Source organism: Chamaea fasciata, unplaced genomic scaffold (assembly GCF_029207755.1).
Source record: "Chamaea fasciata isolate MVZ Bird 193981 ecotype frontalis unplaced genomic scaffold, bChaFas1.0.hap1 SCAF_7, whole genome shotgun sequence".
NCBI lineage: Eukaryota > Metazoa > Chordata > Aves > Passeriformes > Sylviidae > Chamaea > Chamaea fasciata.
In genome coordinates this window covers 29,592,201-29,608,857 of record NW_027094092.1, presented here as the reverse complement: position 1 = coordinate 29,608,857, position 16,657 = coordinate 29,592,201, and the positions used below count along the sequence as shown (strand labels likewise).

The following is a 16,657-nucleotide window of genomic DNA, read 5'->3' as shown; positions in this document are numbered from 1 at the left end:
TTCACCTTGGAAAGTTTTGATTTTGTTGTCTATGTTTGTCTTTGATACTCATTTGAGGTTTTGATGATTTTCTTCCACTGAAGTTATGTTTAATCAGTCCAAGGATACTCAGAGTTCCTCATTATAGTGCCTGATGCTAAAACCATGCCTAAATGGCACTACATATTTCATGCTGACCTCTCTCACTTGAAATCCAATGTTTGGCACACCACAAAAACTGAAGCAATTTGCAGACTGGTCATCTGTTGCTAGCAACTGCCTGGATAGGCTCAGCCAAAACACAAGCCTTTGTTCTGGTTTTATGAGAGGGGGAGGAATTGACCCCGCTGAAAACAGATAGCAGAGCTGTTGCTTATTGATCCTTCTGGATTTTAGCCTCTGGGTACAGGAAAGTAAGGTAACTCTGGAGCTGTGCCTACCTGGCAGAAAATTAACACAGTAAAGTCGCTACAGATGTCTTATGTCCCTATACAATTTTCATGTAGTTGCTCAAAAAGCAGTGACAAAGTTAGGAAGAATATTCATGATTCCTATTTCCCAGTTCCTGACATTTTGCATTGTAAGTGCTCTAAACATGTATTCCTTTTAAAAGGAACACCTGAAGCCAGCCAGGTATCGCAGGCTTGAGATTTGCAATGTCCTGTTTCCTGGACTTGTCCTCTCTGTTTCTCCTCTATTCTTAAGAGATACGTGGTTTTCATTTCTATCTCCTTCTTTTGTTTGTTTTCCTTCCATTTCTTTCCTTTGCAAGTATTGAATGTCTCCTATGGGAGCAAGCCCAGCCACATGTGCAGGCAATGATGGTTTATTTTTATTGGAGTCATTGCCTGTGACTGTTATTCATTACTATAGGAAGAACTGCACTAACAAACCGCTCTGAGAACTTTTTTTTTTGTTGTAAAAAGTTCTGTTTTGTCCACAGTCATTGAGAGTATCTACTGCCATCATTAAGACATCGAGAGTTTGGAGCTCAGACACTAGTACTGCCTCCTGAATGTCCTGTTGTGTCTGGTGTTGCAAAGCAGAATCTCAGCACCTCCAGCTTCTTTGCGTGATGTTTCCTTAGGTCAGCTTCTCAACCATCTGTCCACCTCTCTGCCACCTAAACAACTCAACTAACCTCTGCTTCAGGAAGAATTTGTGGTTGCACAAAGAGCAAGCCCAGTCACTGGCTACTAGTATGTACTCAAGATAACAGAGTGTACAGCCAGGACATCACCAAGCCAGGCCTGCCTGAGATGAAATGCTGATTCAGAAAAGACATGTAAAAAGTACTGTAAAATGCTTCTATCTCACTTGCACTTCTAGCCTTCACACTGGATAAGTAGCCCTCACTTTTTTTTTACAAGTTATCACTTATTTCTGTGTTATCATGGGCAAAACCATGATGTCCCAGAATTCCTGATACTTCTTTAAGATGAATATCTAGCATAAATAAGGAAACTATTGGTAGTTGAATTAGGAACATACGCTTAACATAAATGTAAGTTAGCACTTAGGTTTGTAAGCAGCCTAAATAATTTCACATAAGAAATAGGGAGGTGTAGAATTTATTTTTATTAATTATCCACTTCTAAAAGTGGAGCACAGAGGGGAAAGTGAAGTCGTCTGCCCAGGCTTTCACAAAATAATTTATGATCATATCCTAGAAGTTATTGCTAGGGTGCAGCAAAAAGACAAGAAGTGATTTGCCTAAAATTTTGCTATTCGTACATAGCTTCATGATTTCTAGAGATTTGTTTTAAATATTTCAAAAGCTCTGCTTCACACTAGCACTAGCACTGACTCTTATAATTAAAGGTAATCTATTGGAATTTGGCTGAGAAAGTTTGATCTCTCTGATTTTAATTTACATTTGTTAATATAAGTGTCATGCTGATATTTCAGGATGGAGATTTCTTTGAATTCTTTTTCCCATGCTGAATCCATTTCATGTTTTTCCTTGAGCTTTTGAAGACTTTATCTTCATTAATTTTCTTACTCAAATCAGCACCCATTGTTGCTGTTTTCCCTGTAAAAATGTCTTAAGTAACGTCTGCATTTCTCCCTCCCTCCCTTTTTCAGAGATGATAAATAGGGAATTCTTGGCTTTGCACTCTTAGCCATGGTTTTAATGTATGATATTTGTATGCATTGCACTGAAAGAAAATAAACAGATGTGCTGCTACATTTTGAGGGATTGAGACAACAGCAGGATGGTCAGTTGCCTTTTGCATCCATTCACTGCTGTTTTTTCCAGATGTGTGTTAATGGACCTTTTTAGGATGTACAGAAACTCTGCTTGCCTACTTTTCTGTACTAATTGGTTTGGATTTATGGAATGCCTCTCATAAACTGTCTCTAGCTGCCATTGTTGCTTTTTCATAAAGTACTAGAAAGGAAACTTATTTTTAAACAGTTTCCTCTGGGTGAGATTTTCTTACGGGGAAAGAGGAGATACAATCCATTTGAACAGCGCTATAAAGAATTTTATTGAGTTATGGCCCATTAACCTGGCCTTGATGAAAGCTTTTTCAAACAGCTGGACTTCAGAGAACAACATCTCCCACGTGCTATGTATGGCACAAATTAAATTATAGTTTCCTAAGAAATAATTTTAATCCAAGTGATGATTGTTTTTTAATTTTTTTTATTATTATTATTTACGAAAGCAGTAGGGACTCCACATCTACTCCCATTACTGGGACATGTTTGTAGCCCCACTTCTCATAGTTCCCTCTCTAGTGCTCAGGACATCTTAAGCATGTTGTGTTTCAATCCACTTTTTTTGTAGTTGTTTTTGTTTTGAACAGGGAGAATACATGTGTGGGGTCTAGATGTTTGGGAAGACTGAAGAATGACTGCATGTATCTCTTTTTCCTCAGCCTGTCTGGTTTACCTCCTTATTCTCAATAATTGCACAGCCTGCCCAGCCTGTAGCCTTTCTTACTGACGAGTGTATGGGTGTAGACAGTACAGCTGGAGTGGCTGAGCTTTCTTCTACTTGAAAGGGGAAAATTTGAGCATAGAGAACTTTTGCTTGCAATGGGGTTTGGAGGAAGATACAAAGCAGGGGGTAATTGTTTCTGTAAGAAAACACAAGGTCCTGATAAAGTCAAACTCTACAGTGATTTGCTTATGAAGGCAATAGGATTTAATAATGTTATTCTGATTTTGGTACTGATATCAGCTATAAAATCTTTAGGACTATATTTAATGTCTGAGCTTCAATTTACCCAAGTGCATAATGGGCTTATTTTTTTCCCCACCCTTCTAAGGCCTTTTCAAAAGCTATAGATTAAGTACCATATAAATTCAAAATGTTGTTATCCAAAGAATAATTTGCCATCAGAGATTAGTTAGTTGTTTATAGATGTATCTTGTGAGCTTAGTAAGTGATTGCAGGAGACCTAAACTATTTTTTTTTCCATCATAACACTGGAAAGGCGTTAGGGTCACTGTTTCTGCTACAAGGGGCAGTTATCTCCCAAGTCAAATCAGAACCCATCGTGGGACTGAAGCCTCAGAGAACATTGCTGTTTGGTCAGGCTTGGCAGGAAGCACAAGCATTTTTTCTCTTACACTGTAAAAAGCCATCCTGTTGCCCTAAAGGATGTTTCAGTGTGAAGGGGGAGTGGGGAACAACTCTGTGTAGCACTAATGCCACTACAGTGTTGGTGCCTTTTAGGGAACTCTTGGTTCTCTCTTTGGCTACCTTTCCAATGGGCTGGAGGCAGTGTGAGCTGTGGGACTGAGAAACAGAGCTGGCCCTGGGAACTGGGTTGCAGCTCCTGTTCGAAAGTAAACGATCTGCAGAATAAGGACTGCTGCTTTCATTTCTAGAATATATCAAATTCCGGCACACTGGGCCTAAGAAGAAGCAGAAGGAAGGTCAGAAAAAACAGTTATGAAGTCTGCTGGGATATCTGATGCAAAATCAACTTTGTTGTTTTCCTTACTGGCTTTTTCCTGGGCTCTGTTGCAGCTGAAAAAACAACCCTTCTGATCTACAATAAGAAGGGAATTTCTGGCGTGAAGATTGTCCACCCAGTCAATTTGGCACAATTATGGGAAAGATTTGCTTAGCTTAGCGCTGATTTTATTAGTACATGAGTCTAATCAAACCTTGAGTGATAGTACTCTTCGTGTTGAGTGCCCCTGTCAATGGTGTAGGCTTCCTTCTCAGTTCTCATGCTCTTTCAAGTGAATGAGGTGTTACTGAAGAGTTCTCCTGAAATGCACCAGCTGTTAGCAAAGCTTGTTCCGTGCAATAGGACAGCAACATGAATTAGCAAAATGTCCCAGCAAGTCAGCATTGTTTCAGTAAGGGCCACAAGTGTAATGAGAGCCAGACTCCTGCCACAGATCTCTGGTATTCAGTCAGTAGACCTCAATTCCAAAATATTTATTGACTCTGAATGTAGATTTGATTTTCATTCAGTTTCTAGTGCACGTATATGCATTTTGTCAGTACAATAGACAAGAATAATATGATTCTAGGAGAAAAGGTAGTGTAAGAAAAAGCTTGATGTAGAATAAAATAAAAAGAGAAGAATCTGTTTGTTGATAAGAAACTGACATACTTTAAAGGAGGCTTCAAATAGTTTTATTTACGTTCCTCAGTCATTGCTGAAAAACAATTTCTTGTAATAGTTTCCATAAAAATATAGGGATAAAAGTTGTTGTCTTTTCAGTCTAAATTAAAATTATGTATTAAATGTTAATACAGCTGATTTTCTCAAGTATTTCATTGAAATATCTTAGTCCATTCGTTTTGTTGAAATAGTTTTCCATTATAAAATCATAATTTTACAATCATCATCTTATTATTTCACTGTTTGGTAGTTTCTCATCCTGGCATTTTGATAACTAATTTAATATAAGACTCTGCCCCCTTCATCATCTTTATTTTTTTTTTTTTTTGGCAGGACAGTGGCTTGATTTCTGCTTGTCAGAATCCTTCAGAAAGTTCATCCAATACATTTTCCAATTCATCACTTTCCTTGCTATTGAATGGAAGTGTTGTCCCAATGATTACTATTTTCTGCTGGGCTTTTGTAATCAATTCTGTGATTCATCTCTTCCATACAGCTTATAAACAATAAAATGTATTAATAAAAATGCTTTCTCTAACTAAAACAAACATTAATGTACAGTATTTCTGCTGTCATCATCAATTCTCTCTAAGCCTTTTGTTTATCAACTGCTCTGTTTGTCTCACATTTATCTTCCTTTATCTAATCTAATGGCATCTATCCAATTTCTATTCACTTTTCACCAAGGTGATATATTTCCTCTTACATAGTACCTTTATGTTCTTAGTGTGCCTCATGGCAGAAATGATTTTTCAGCCATTTAGTATTAATTCTACATTGATGTCAAATAATAAATATTTATTACAAACCCCTTGACAGGGAAATGTGATGCTAGAAAGAAAAGAAAGGAAACTAAGATTTTACCATTTTATAGAGGTTAGACTTGGCAAAACTTGAAATTGCTTTCATTTTTACTTCCCTCATTTATCTCTATCATTTGCACTTTATAGGGACAGCAGCACAAAAATAACTGCAGATGGATTTTACATTCCATTCCAGAAGCTCATAGGTAGCTCATTCAGAAGTATCATAGGATGAATTAGAAAAATGATGAAACAGTACTGAGTCTTTCTATGTCTGTTTTCTATAAATTTCACTACTTAAAAATAATTTTTGTAACCAAAATGCCTCCGAATTTCTTTAGCCTATTACCTACCATTACTATTTACTCATCTCAAAATGTGTATTACTTTAGGTGCAACTTTAACTGTACTGAAGTGTTAGTTGGGAAAGAAAAAAATTCGTGGAGCCTGGATTCATTTTTGATTCCTTTTTGATTCATTTTTGATTGATGATTAAATAGTGCTTATCACTAAAGGTGTATCTTTCACTTATGTGGCTAGGAAACAGTGCAATAAATCCCTTTACATACATCAGGAGCATTAGTGGAGTTCTATTTTCCTTTCTTTTCCTGAAGTGAAAAAGGAACTGAGGAAATCTTTCATGTTGGGCTGAAAATTTAGGTTCATGATCTTAAATTTTATAAAGTAGGATTGGGGAAAGAGATCTGTATTTCAGCTTGTTGCTAAATAATTCTGAATTAAGACACAGGTTCAGATAATACATCTCTCTGTACTCTCCCCAGTTTTCAGCCAGGAGTGATTTAGAATTGAAACAAGACATACACTTGAATATATGTAAGTTTTACAAATTCCTATTCTGGCTGTGCTGCGTGCTTCTGAGTTATTCTGGAAGATCCCATGTGTTCTCCGCATCGTCAGGTGGCTCTTAGGAATCTTATGGAGAGGAGCAGATGCTCACCAGAAGATATGGATGAGAACACTTTAAATAACAGATTCTATATTTGAAAACCAGCTACTTTTTCTTGGTTTATTCACCACAAAGATCCTTAGCTGCATGTCGGCCATCAAAGGACATTGTTAGTATGCATTGTTCCAACTCTGTCAGTTCTGTCAGCATAAAACATGGGTTAGCAGGGCTTCGATGCTGTCAGGAAGCCCACAGAACTTGAAGAGACTTGATAGGTCATGAAGTGCTCCCTAGGCACTGCTTCATATCCCTTTCATAAATACTTTAACCTGAATCCTAAAAACAAAGATTAACTTTTTGCCTCTTTGAGTTGAAGGCTCTTCCAGAGTCTCACTTTATTGATAGTTATGAACTTTAAAATTCCCAGCCAAAATGTCTTCATGGCTGCAAATCTGTTCTTCTGCCAGTATTGTCAGTTTGAGAAGTTCTTCTCTCTCTTCCTGCTTCATTCTCTCATTTCCTCTCTCCCCATTCACATACACACACAAACACTGTCAGCCTTCATTTTTGCCAGATTCACTGAGCTAACATTTTTGTAGTGCCATCTAAGGTGAGCACTCCAGTCTCCTCACCAGCATACAGCCCATCTCTTGCAGTTTGGGTTCATAAGTGACCTGTGCAGTGCACGGTCTCCCAGATTAAACCTTGCTGGTGTCTTGTATAGAAACACCAGGTATCCCTGGTTTTCCCAGGTGTATGTGGTGGTGCACTGTACAACTGGGTCTGCCACTGTCTTGACTACATCATCTTACTGGTCAATCTAAGTGAGATACTAATATCTCAGGTACACCCAGGAAGTGTCTTCTTTCCAATAACTGACTCTTTCCCGTTTTGTCTTACAGTTTCTGTGCTTATCCTTGTTTCTTCATTACCAGTTCACATTTAGCAGTGTTAAAAGCTTTGCAGAGATCCAAAGAGATGAGTTCAAATTTATATCAGACTTCTAAAAAGAAATCAAAGAAGGATGTCATGTATGTCTGCATGACATCCATGTTTTCTTTTACCCCATTTTCCAAGACTTTAGTTCATGGAATCATAGAATATCCTGAGTTGGAAGGAACTCTTAAGAATCACAGAGTCCAACTCCTGGCCCTGCACAGGACATCCCAAGGATGATACCATGTGCCTGAGAGTGTTGCCCAAATGCTTCTTGAACTCGGTCAGGCTGGTGCTATGACCGCTTCCCTGGGGAGCCTCTTCCAACGCCCAACCACCCTCTGGGCGAAGAATTTTGTTATAATACCCGAAATAAATCTCCTCTGTCACAACTTCGGCCATTCCATCCTGTCACTGGTCACCAGAGGGAAGAGATTGGTGCCTGCCTCTCCTCTTCCCCTCATGAGGAAGTTGTTGACTGCAATGAGGTCCCCCCTCAATCTCCTCTTCTCCAGGCTGAACAGACCAAGTGACCTCAGCTGCTCCTCATACATATTCCCCTTAAGATGCTTCACAATCTTTATAGCCCTCCTTTGGACACTCTCTTATAGCTTTGTATACTTCTTACACTGTGGCTCCCAGAACTGCCCCCAGCACTCAAGGTGAGGCCGCCCCAGTGCAGAGCAGAGGGGACAATCCCCTCCCTTGCCCAGCTGGTGATACAGTGCCCAGTGCCCCCCAGGACAGGGTTGGCTCTTCTGGCTGCCAGGGCACTGCTGGCTCATGTTCATCTTGCCATTGATCAGGACCACCAGGTCCCTTTCCGCAGGGCTGCTCTACAGCCTCTCGTTCCCCAGTCTGTCCATACATCCAGGGTTGCCCCATCCTGGGTGCAGAATCCAGCACTGACTGTTGTTAAACTTGGTGATTTCCCAGTCCCCTAATTTTTCAAGGTTTCTCTGCATCTTCTTCCCATCTGTGAGGGAGTCAACAGCTCCTCACAATTTAGTATTATCAGCAAATATACTTATTATTCCTTTGAGTCCTGTGTCCAAGTTGTGTTATTCCTTACTTCAAAATTTCTTCAGAAGCCCTGCATGGTACTATCAGCTTACAGGCATCAACTCACTGATTTACTTTTTTTTTTTCCCTCTTCTTTTAGGGTTTGCTAAGTTTGCTACTTCTCAGTTATGTTGCATCATCTTCAAGTTCATAGAGAAGTGACAATACTAGCTATCAGACCTAAATTCACATGCTGTATATTAGGATGGTTTCCTGATTGAGATTATCTACTTCTGCTGAATGTGCAAAATTCCTGGAGTTTTTGTTCCACTCAGTTGTTATTTCTACATCAATGTGATATGGATAATTCCCATTACCTGCCTTTTCTTCTTTTTCCATGTTGTCGTACTTGAGGAAAAAGGATTGTCTTTTCAACAATATCTAGGAGTATATTTAATCACTATGCCAATGTAATTTCATTATAAATCCAACTTTTATTTCTTTTTTGCTATTGTTAATAATCTTTCCAGGGTCAACATTACCTTGATTTTTGGTAATCCTTGATTTATACTTCCACTTCCTGGCCTTCAAAACATAATTTTCTCTTTTTTTTGATATGTATTTTCTTCCATGCTTTATAACTTCTTTGTCTGTATATAAGAACCTATTCTATGTTGACTGTTCCAGCTAGAGGATAGTTTGCAATGAACTTTTACAGTTTTTTGGTTTTGCTTGACAAACAAATCTAAATACACATTTACTTTTTTTTTAATGTTATGTTAAATACTATAGTTTGATGTTATAAAAATAAATTCTGTGTACCCTACCTGGTTGTGAAATATGCAGTTGTACTTTAAAGGTTCTTTTTCTCAGTGGGCAAACCTTCAAAATAAAGTAATACCTTTGAATATTCTGAGCTGTTTCCTTTTCACTGAAAAGGAAGCTAATTCAGAGTCTCAGATCTAGCAGTGCAGCAGCCGCCTTTCAGAGGGGCTCTGTGATGTGCTGCTGAAAGGATGTGATTTATTATATTTTTTCATTGCTATACATAGCTATGCACATATTGTAACTGAATAAAAATGCAGTAACAGAATGTACATAGAGCTATTTGCATGTCTATCCACGTGCACGTATAACCGTGCCTACTGCGCGTGCATATATGGGTTAGTATTTATGTGCATAGTAGTGCATGGAATGCCAAAAATTTGACCTTAGATGTCAGAATTGTAACTGTTTCACTTCTGGCCTTTCCAGTTAAACAGACAGCTGTTGTGGGACACTCGACCTGAGTGTTTGCACAGTTTTCCCACCTCAGCCTCTCCCTTGCATTTTCAGAGCAGACAGAGTGTGCGAAGCACCTGGAGGCAACTCCTCTTCACTCTACTTTCTTCTGGGCAGTCTTCCTTCTGCTATCTCTGTGGTAACCAGTGACAGGACCTGAGGAAATGGCCTGAAGTTGTGTCAGAGGAGGTTTAGGTTAGCTGTTGGAGTAAGGTTCTTCATGCAGAGGGTGGCTGGGCACTGGAACAGGCTCCCGAGGACAGTGGTCACAGCACCAAGCCTGTTCAAGTTCAGGAAGTGTTTAGGACAATGCCCTCAGGCACATGGTGTGACTCTTGGGGATGGTCCTGTGCAGAGCTGGAAGTTGGATTTGATGATCCTTGTGCATCCCTTCCAGCACAGCCTATTCTGTGATAATGACAGGCAAGGGAATTCAGGTTTTCTTAGAGTGCATCAGGCATGTGGGATGTGACTTGCCCCTCTTTTCTCCGGAAGATAATCCCAGAGAGAATGGTAATTAACATGGAAGAGGGGAAAGTGGTACTACAGCAATTTTCCTACCTGGAGTACTCATGAAATATTCACAGTATCATATCCTGAGATGGTTTTGCCAGCTTCATAAAAGAGAAAAGAAAACATTGACATTTGGACTGGTCTGATGTTCTCTAACTGTATTTATGGTCTTTATGTGCCTGCCTTTATTTTTCACTTTCAAGGAAGAGGGAAGACTATGTTCGGTTTGAAGGCTGAAGCCCATAAAATGTTAGCTAGCTGTAGGTAATAATGGTTACGTTTGAAGAACCAGGTACGGGGACATTTTTAGTTCAGCCCAGATCAGAATCAGATGAGAAAGAGTTGCAAGACTAAGCACCTAAGTACGGTCCTGTCAGCAGATTGCATACAAATACAAATGAAACTACCTACTCTACAGACACCTTTAGCATTTAAAGTGCTACAGGATAATCACATGAGCCTTGATGCTGCAGCAGAATTTGCTGTCAAATCTTGGATACTCGAGGACACTGCAGAGCTCAAACTTCTGGTGCTTGATCCTGCTATTCTTACACTTAGAGATTAATGTCCCAGTTCTGTATGTTATTCAATACTGTCTGACTCTACAGGGACACGTGAGCAGTTTTGGTGAAGGTGAACTTCCTTGTTTTCCTTGTAGTCTCTCTTGGACTTTGTGAAACCTACTCACTTCTTCCCCACTGACCACAGGCACCACCAACCAGAATTCATATGCAGTGACCCTTACAAGTGTTTGCATGTTTGACAGAATTAGGGCATTTTTTCCTTTGGAAATAATGGGATTTTTATCTGTATTTGGATGTGTCTGACAGAAGGCTGCCTATCATGGGCTGCAGTATCTGACAGGGCTGTGGGAATTTAGGCACTGAGGTGTGTGAGGTTCCACAGCATGCTGCCCAACAGGCCACACGGAGGGCTTGGATGAAATCAGTGCACTGAAGGGGAGCCAGCAGGCTGGCTCTGTGTCCTCAGCCTTCACAACTCAGGCTCTGCCAGACTGGCCTGCTGGGAGCACATCCCTGCTGAAGCTCAGCAGAAGCTGAAGGGAAACTATCCACCCAAACCATGTCCCCGGGGAACAGGAAGGCAGGAAGGCTCTCCCAGAGTACACGGCCACCACTGGGAGAGCTGGTTTCCAGATTCCAGCCTTTTCTAGCTGTGTAAGAGGTGAGCAAGAACCATGTTTCAGGTTTGTCCAGCAATTCTGTGCTGGAGGCAGAGCAGCAGCACGCTCTCTGCTTCAGCCACTGCTGTCAGTGATGTCTGCAGGGCTATGTGGGCACCAGTGTTTGTGCTGATCACATTTTGGGCAGAGTGTATTAAATTTGTCATTAAAATGTCACTTTCATGCAGGTGGCAGAATGAGGGTTATTTTAGGCAAGCTGTGGAAGAACAGTCCTTGGCAATGAGCAAAAATCAAACAGGCAAGCGGTAAAGCTTGGCACATTTGTGTGAGTTTGCCACCTGCAGGTCCCACATTCCCTACTCTGCTAACAAGCCCATTTCCATCTCTGCAGCTCTGCTGCAGCTCATCTTCCACAGAGCACAGTTCTACCATAGTGGAGCCAGGGAGCTTGGTTTGTTTCTGGTGTCACCCTAATGCCAAGCTAAATTCAATTGCACTGTACACCCACCCCGAGGGAATTCCAGCTCCTATTCTGATATTTCAAGGACAAGATCCTTGACTAAATCTTGACATGGTCGCAACCCATTTTGCAGAAGAGGACATCCAGATACTTGCAATAGCATGTTGCCATCCCCACTGTGATGACTTATGAGTGAGTATGCTGCTTCCAGGGGCCAGATGAAGACAGTGGGTTGAGTTCTTGGAAAAGCCTGGGGAGCATATCTGTGGAATGGCTAATGGCAATTAAAAATTGGCTGTATATCGCAGTAGCCGTTTTGTTCAAAATCGTCTCTGAGTGCAAAAGCCTGAACCAGCAGGAATAGTTAAGCTTAACGGGATGCCAGCAGGACAAGCAAAACCTACTGCTTTCATGATGGTGTTTTTTTAGGACCTGTAAATCCTTTTAAAATTGCAGCATGATCTATGTATGTGTATGAGAAGATCTCAACTACTTAGAAGTCACAAGGCTAGATCAGTAGCTACATGTTATTTCTGAAGTATGCTTTACTACTTCTGGAAGTTAAATCTGGTGAGATGTTTTTGCAGATTTGAGCTTTGTTCAGTATATTATAAAGATGCATACTTACATCATACATTTGTTTTGCAGCTCCTGGTTGCTAAATCCCCTGTTGCTCCATTCTCCACTTTTTTCTACACCATTGAGAAATCAGGCTTGGTTCTTCAGGGTAAGACCAGAGCATTGTTGTTTTGCCTTTTCAATTAGTATTTTAAGCAGACTGAATGTAGATAATAACAACTGTTGTTGAAAATGGTGCTGTTTATACTGAATTAAAAACCCAGACATTTAAACATTCTTTTTAACAAGGGGAGTGTTCGGCCAAATGCACTGTTTTTTCTTGGATTACACTAAATTAGTTCTTGCATATTGCTATGGATCTAGACATGGGCCCTGAAATTATTAACCAGGGCTCCCTGTTTTCCTCCAAGGTAAAGTGGAATGGTTTGGGTAACGTGGGGTCCTATGGGATCGGTTTCTCCAGGAAAAATGTACCCATCTATCATTAATAACCTGCTCTAATAAATGGTTCTTCTTTAGCAAATGGCTTGGCATCAGTAAAAATACAGGAAATTAGTATCTGATTTCTATTTTTGGAATCATTTTAATGCTAATGCCCTATGGTCTTAAATTATCCTCAGATTCTCTAGGATATAAAGTGGTATACTGAAAAGCTGGATATTATTACCGTGCTGACAGGGAACTGGGATTCCTCATGGCTGTGTCCTGAATCATGTACTTTTAAAGATAACAAAGAGGGAAGTTTAACTCTTCACTTCTTTTCCCATTTATCCCAACAAACATCCTTACTTTTCGACAAACATTAATAGATCAATTTTGTTGACTTGGTTTCTTTTGATATGCAGCCTGGCTCCTTATCACTGCATCACTTTAACAGACTGAATAAAACTTGTCAGTGCCTGTCACTTTCTGTTCAGGGAGGACACTGTATTATGCAGCTAGGGCAATAAGACCAAGTGAGTATAGCTGGTTCTCAGTTTCCAGTGATGTTTCCAGAATCACTGAACCCTTGAGGCACTATGGACATTTTAAGGGCTGTGAACAGTTCTCCTCCTGCTGATTGCACATTTCTCACATTCAAACAGGCTGTACCAGACTAATGACATGTTACTATTTCCTAGTGACTCAATATGCTTACATCTAAGGTGATGCAAAATGTCAGAAAACAAAAGAAATGAAAATGTTTTATGGGGCATTTTTGCTTCCATTTGATACATCTACGCAATTGTAATGGGGGGAGGTGTCTATACAGTGTTTCCTAAGACTTTGGATACTATTTTCATCATATTCTTAGATAGCATTTTGGGCGCTTGATCTGCTTCATTCATACCAGTAATTGTAGAAGTCTACAAGAACTAGAAACAATTTTTATTAGTTTGAACCGAGGTTACTTGCAAGACTTGGTCTTGATGTGTTTTGTTTCAGTATAGGGCAGATGACAAGCTACTTTTCTGTCTTGGATATCTTGAGTTACATGGATGTTTCAGGTCATTATTAAAAAAGGCAGACAATTTCCTGCTCTGTCCTCAAGCAATGTAGTGAAACGTTGAGAAAGAAAGTTTTCCCATTTCAGAAACAGCGAGCATTTGTTCAGAGACAATCTTAATTTTTTCAGCTCTTTTCTGTAAGCCATGAATATAGCTTTCCCAGGACTGAACCATACCTTTAAAGAGCAAATGGGCCTGGTTACACATAATGATGATGGAGCAGCACGCTGAGGAGGATATCACTGTATTAAAAGTGTGGCAATTGCTCTTTTCCCTATACCCGTATGTTTCTGGGGTGTACATGTAAAACATTGTTCGCCATCTTTCTACAAACAGATAAAATACCAGTTTGGATTTCTTTACGTAATCGATGTCTTGATATCATTCTTTGTGCATTTTGAAAGGTGACCAGAATGTCTTCTCAGTGTGAGCCTTTTATTACTTTCTGACTATATCATTATGTTTCTATTTTAGATATTTTTCTCCAAGAAGGGTAGCAAGGAAAGGCATGGTTCCCCTGATAACGTGCCCCAGGCTCTTTTGCAGAGACTTGTAAGCACTTTCACATGAACCATCTCACTGATTTGTGAAAGTAAATATTGCGTGGTCTCATCCCACATTTCAGTGATCATTACTTCTGTGGAAAGAGGAAGTGACCAAATCACCAGGAAATGTCTGGTTTGGATAAGATGCAGAAAGTGGCACCAGGCTGCCTTGTTCAAGAGAGGCTAGAGTTTTTCTGAGAGTTGTACTTGGTGCTTCTTTCCAAAGGAAGGCTGGATGAAGGCAAGATGACAGTAAGGCAACTGGCCACCGGCCAGCCAGTGTCTGCTTGAAGAACATCACATAGTGCTAACAAGTGAAATCTGTCCCCGCAGCCTGATTGCAAAGGCAACTCTCCCATTCAGGCTTTGTTGTTTAATTCCCTTGGTGTCAGGAGGTGAGCACATTCAGGGTGGCTGATGGGAACAAGTGGATGGATGTGGGAACTGGTGAGAAGCAGCAGCTGGCTGAAGTGCCCGGGATTCTTTCTTTTTACTCAGGGGGTCCCATCCTGGGACCATTAACCAATAGGCCATAAACAAATTGATATCGGAAAATGTGGCTGGAAGCTCCCTGGTTAGTGAGGGTGAATGGGGAATGAAAGACAAAGTGAAAGTGTGATTTAACAGTTCCACAAGCAATTTCCATTGCCACCTCTGAGGGATTAGGACGTGTGGAATAGGCTAAAAAAAAAAAAAATAAAAAGAGGAGGAGCTCCCTCCTGCTTTGTTCTGTGGGCTTGAGGATAATAAAACGGCAGGAGAGGCAGTGCGGCTAGTTAGGGATTTCACAGACTGCTATTTGATGCAGTTTAAGGAGCCCTTCTGCTATTGTTGCGGTTAAAATGGGAAGCGGAACTGCTCTCCATTTGCAAAAATCTCCAGCGTCCTCAGGAAGAGGGCTGAGAGCAAAAGGCTATTAAGATGGTAATGCTGCCCCATTTGGAGGAGTGTATCAAAATCCTCTTTGTCAATGTAAATTGCTGCTCTGTTTCCCTGGTATCTTTGCATTGCATGGCCCCAGTGCAAGCACAGAAATTTTTGGAGGAGACCCTAGTGAAGGCAGAACTGCTTCTCTTTTATTGTCAGAGGAGATCTCGAGGCTCGAGGGTCCATTGGAGAAAACTTCTTTGCTTTCATAAGCTTGAAGTGTTCAGAGAGGAGGAGAATCCATTTATGCACTCACTCTTTTATTTCCACTTTCAAATTAGAGAAATGAAATGTGATGATTGAAAAGCAGGATTGGACAGTCACAAATTTAGCAAGATAAGTCTTCAGCCTCCTCCTTTCATTGCTTCAGATTGCTCTGTGCTATAGAGGGAGTGGATTGCAACCCCAAAAATACCCTCAGTTGCCTTTACATTGCAATGCAATGTCATGTTATGTTCTGCTATGCTGTACGGTATCATTGTTTGATGGACCTGAATTGTGAGTGCAGAACCCAGTCTGACCGCCAGTCTCTATTTTGTAGAGTTCTTAGACAAAGAGGCAGAAACCTTGTTCTAAAGACTGCAAAATTTTGGAAGTTTTACTGTCAGGTTGCGTTTGCTGTTCTAAGAACTTTCTGTGGCTTCCCTATTTACCAGTTACAGTGAATGAAGTTGTACCATTAGAAGGAAGAGTAAAATTGAAAGAACCCCTGATCTCACTTGATTAAGAGCGCAAGTTGTAAGATGATTTTTCTCATTGGCTATGATATCATTTCTGTTTTGATTGGAAATTGCTGACTGGTAATTCTGTTCTGGTATAACAGTCAGAAGAAATTTTGAGCTGCTCTTGCCTAACTGTAGTTTCATTGAAGTTCAATGTAGCACATACTGGGTGCTGAACTAGAAGATGCTACTTAGCTTTATGTACACGTATATGAAAAAGAGAGGCTGCATGAAGCTGATTTGAGCCGGTATTCTGTGGGTGATCATCCAAGTCTAACTTTAAAAGCTGCAGTGTTCTGGGGTATAAGTACAAGGCAGCAACAAGCCTAGCTGTTACCTATCAACAGCCCAGTTGTTTGTGTAAGTCTCATTCCATCTTACTTGAGCAAATGCGTTCTGTTTCCAAGAGGATGGTGCTTTGAAAGGGGACAGGGACACGGTGGCTGTTTGCCAGCTGAAGAGTCTACTGGGAGTGAGTGCTTTAACTAACTGATTAACATTGCTCTTCACAGAAAAAAACTCAGAAGCACTGAAAACATAAGGCAAATTATATTAGTGAGCTAGGACTTGCTTTTGAGTAATGATACAGTTTCATAGGGTTTAAAGATGGATAGAATTATCAGTTCATCCAAACTGACCTCCTATATATCATACATGCTTCCTTCAGGTACCTGATAGCTTTGTTCCACTGAAACATTTCTTCTAGAAAAGTAGTCACTATTATTTGCAGACATGTGAGTTCCTGGTTTGCCTTGACAGTGTTTTCAAGTTTTTGCT

General features: G+C 40.3%; 1 protein-coding gene across 7 annotated transcripts in view; it reads left to right on the top strand.

Moving 5' to 3' along the window:
• RAD51B (RAD51 paralog B) overlaps window positions 1–16,657 on the top strand; it is a 407,321-nt gene that overhangs the window by 267,923 nt on the left and 122,741 nt on the right. For 3 of the 7 annotated variants that reach the window (XM_066188243.1, XM_066188244.1, XM_066188246.1), the window contains one exon: window positions 12,269–12,347. The exons of 2 other annotated variants lie outside the window; for them this stretch is intronic. In XM_066188243.1, the coding sequence (XP_066044340.1) occupies window positions 12,269–12,347 (79 nt within the window). Of the gene's footprint in view, window positions 1–4,907; window positions 5,934–12,268; window positions 12,348–16,657 lie in introns of those variants that run through there. 2 more of the 7 variants (XM_066188245.1, XM_066188248.1) reach the window with 2 other exon arrangements.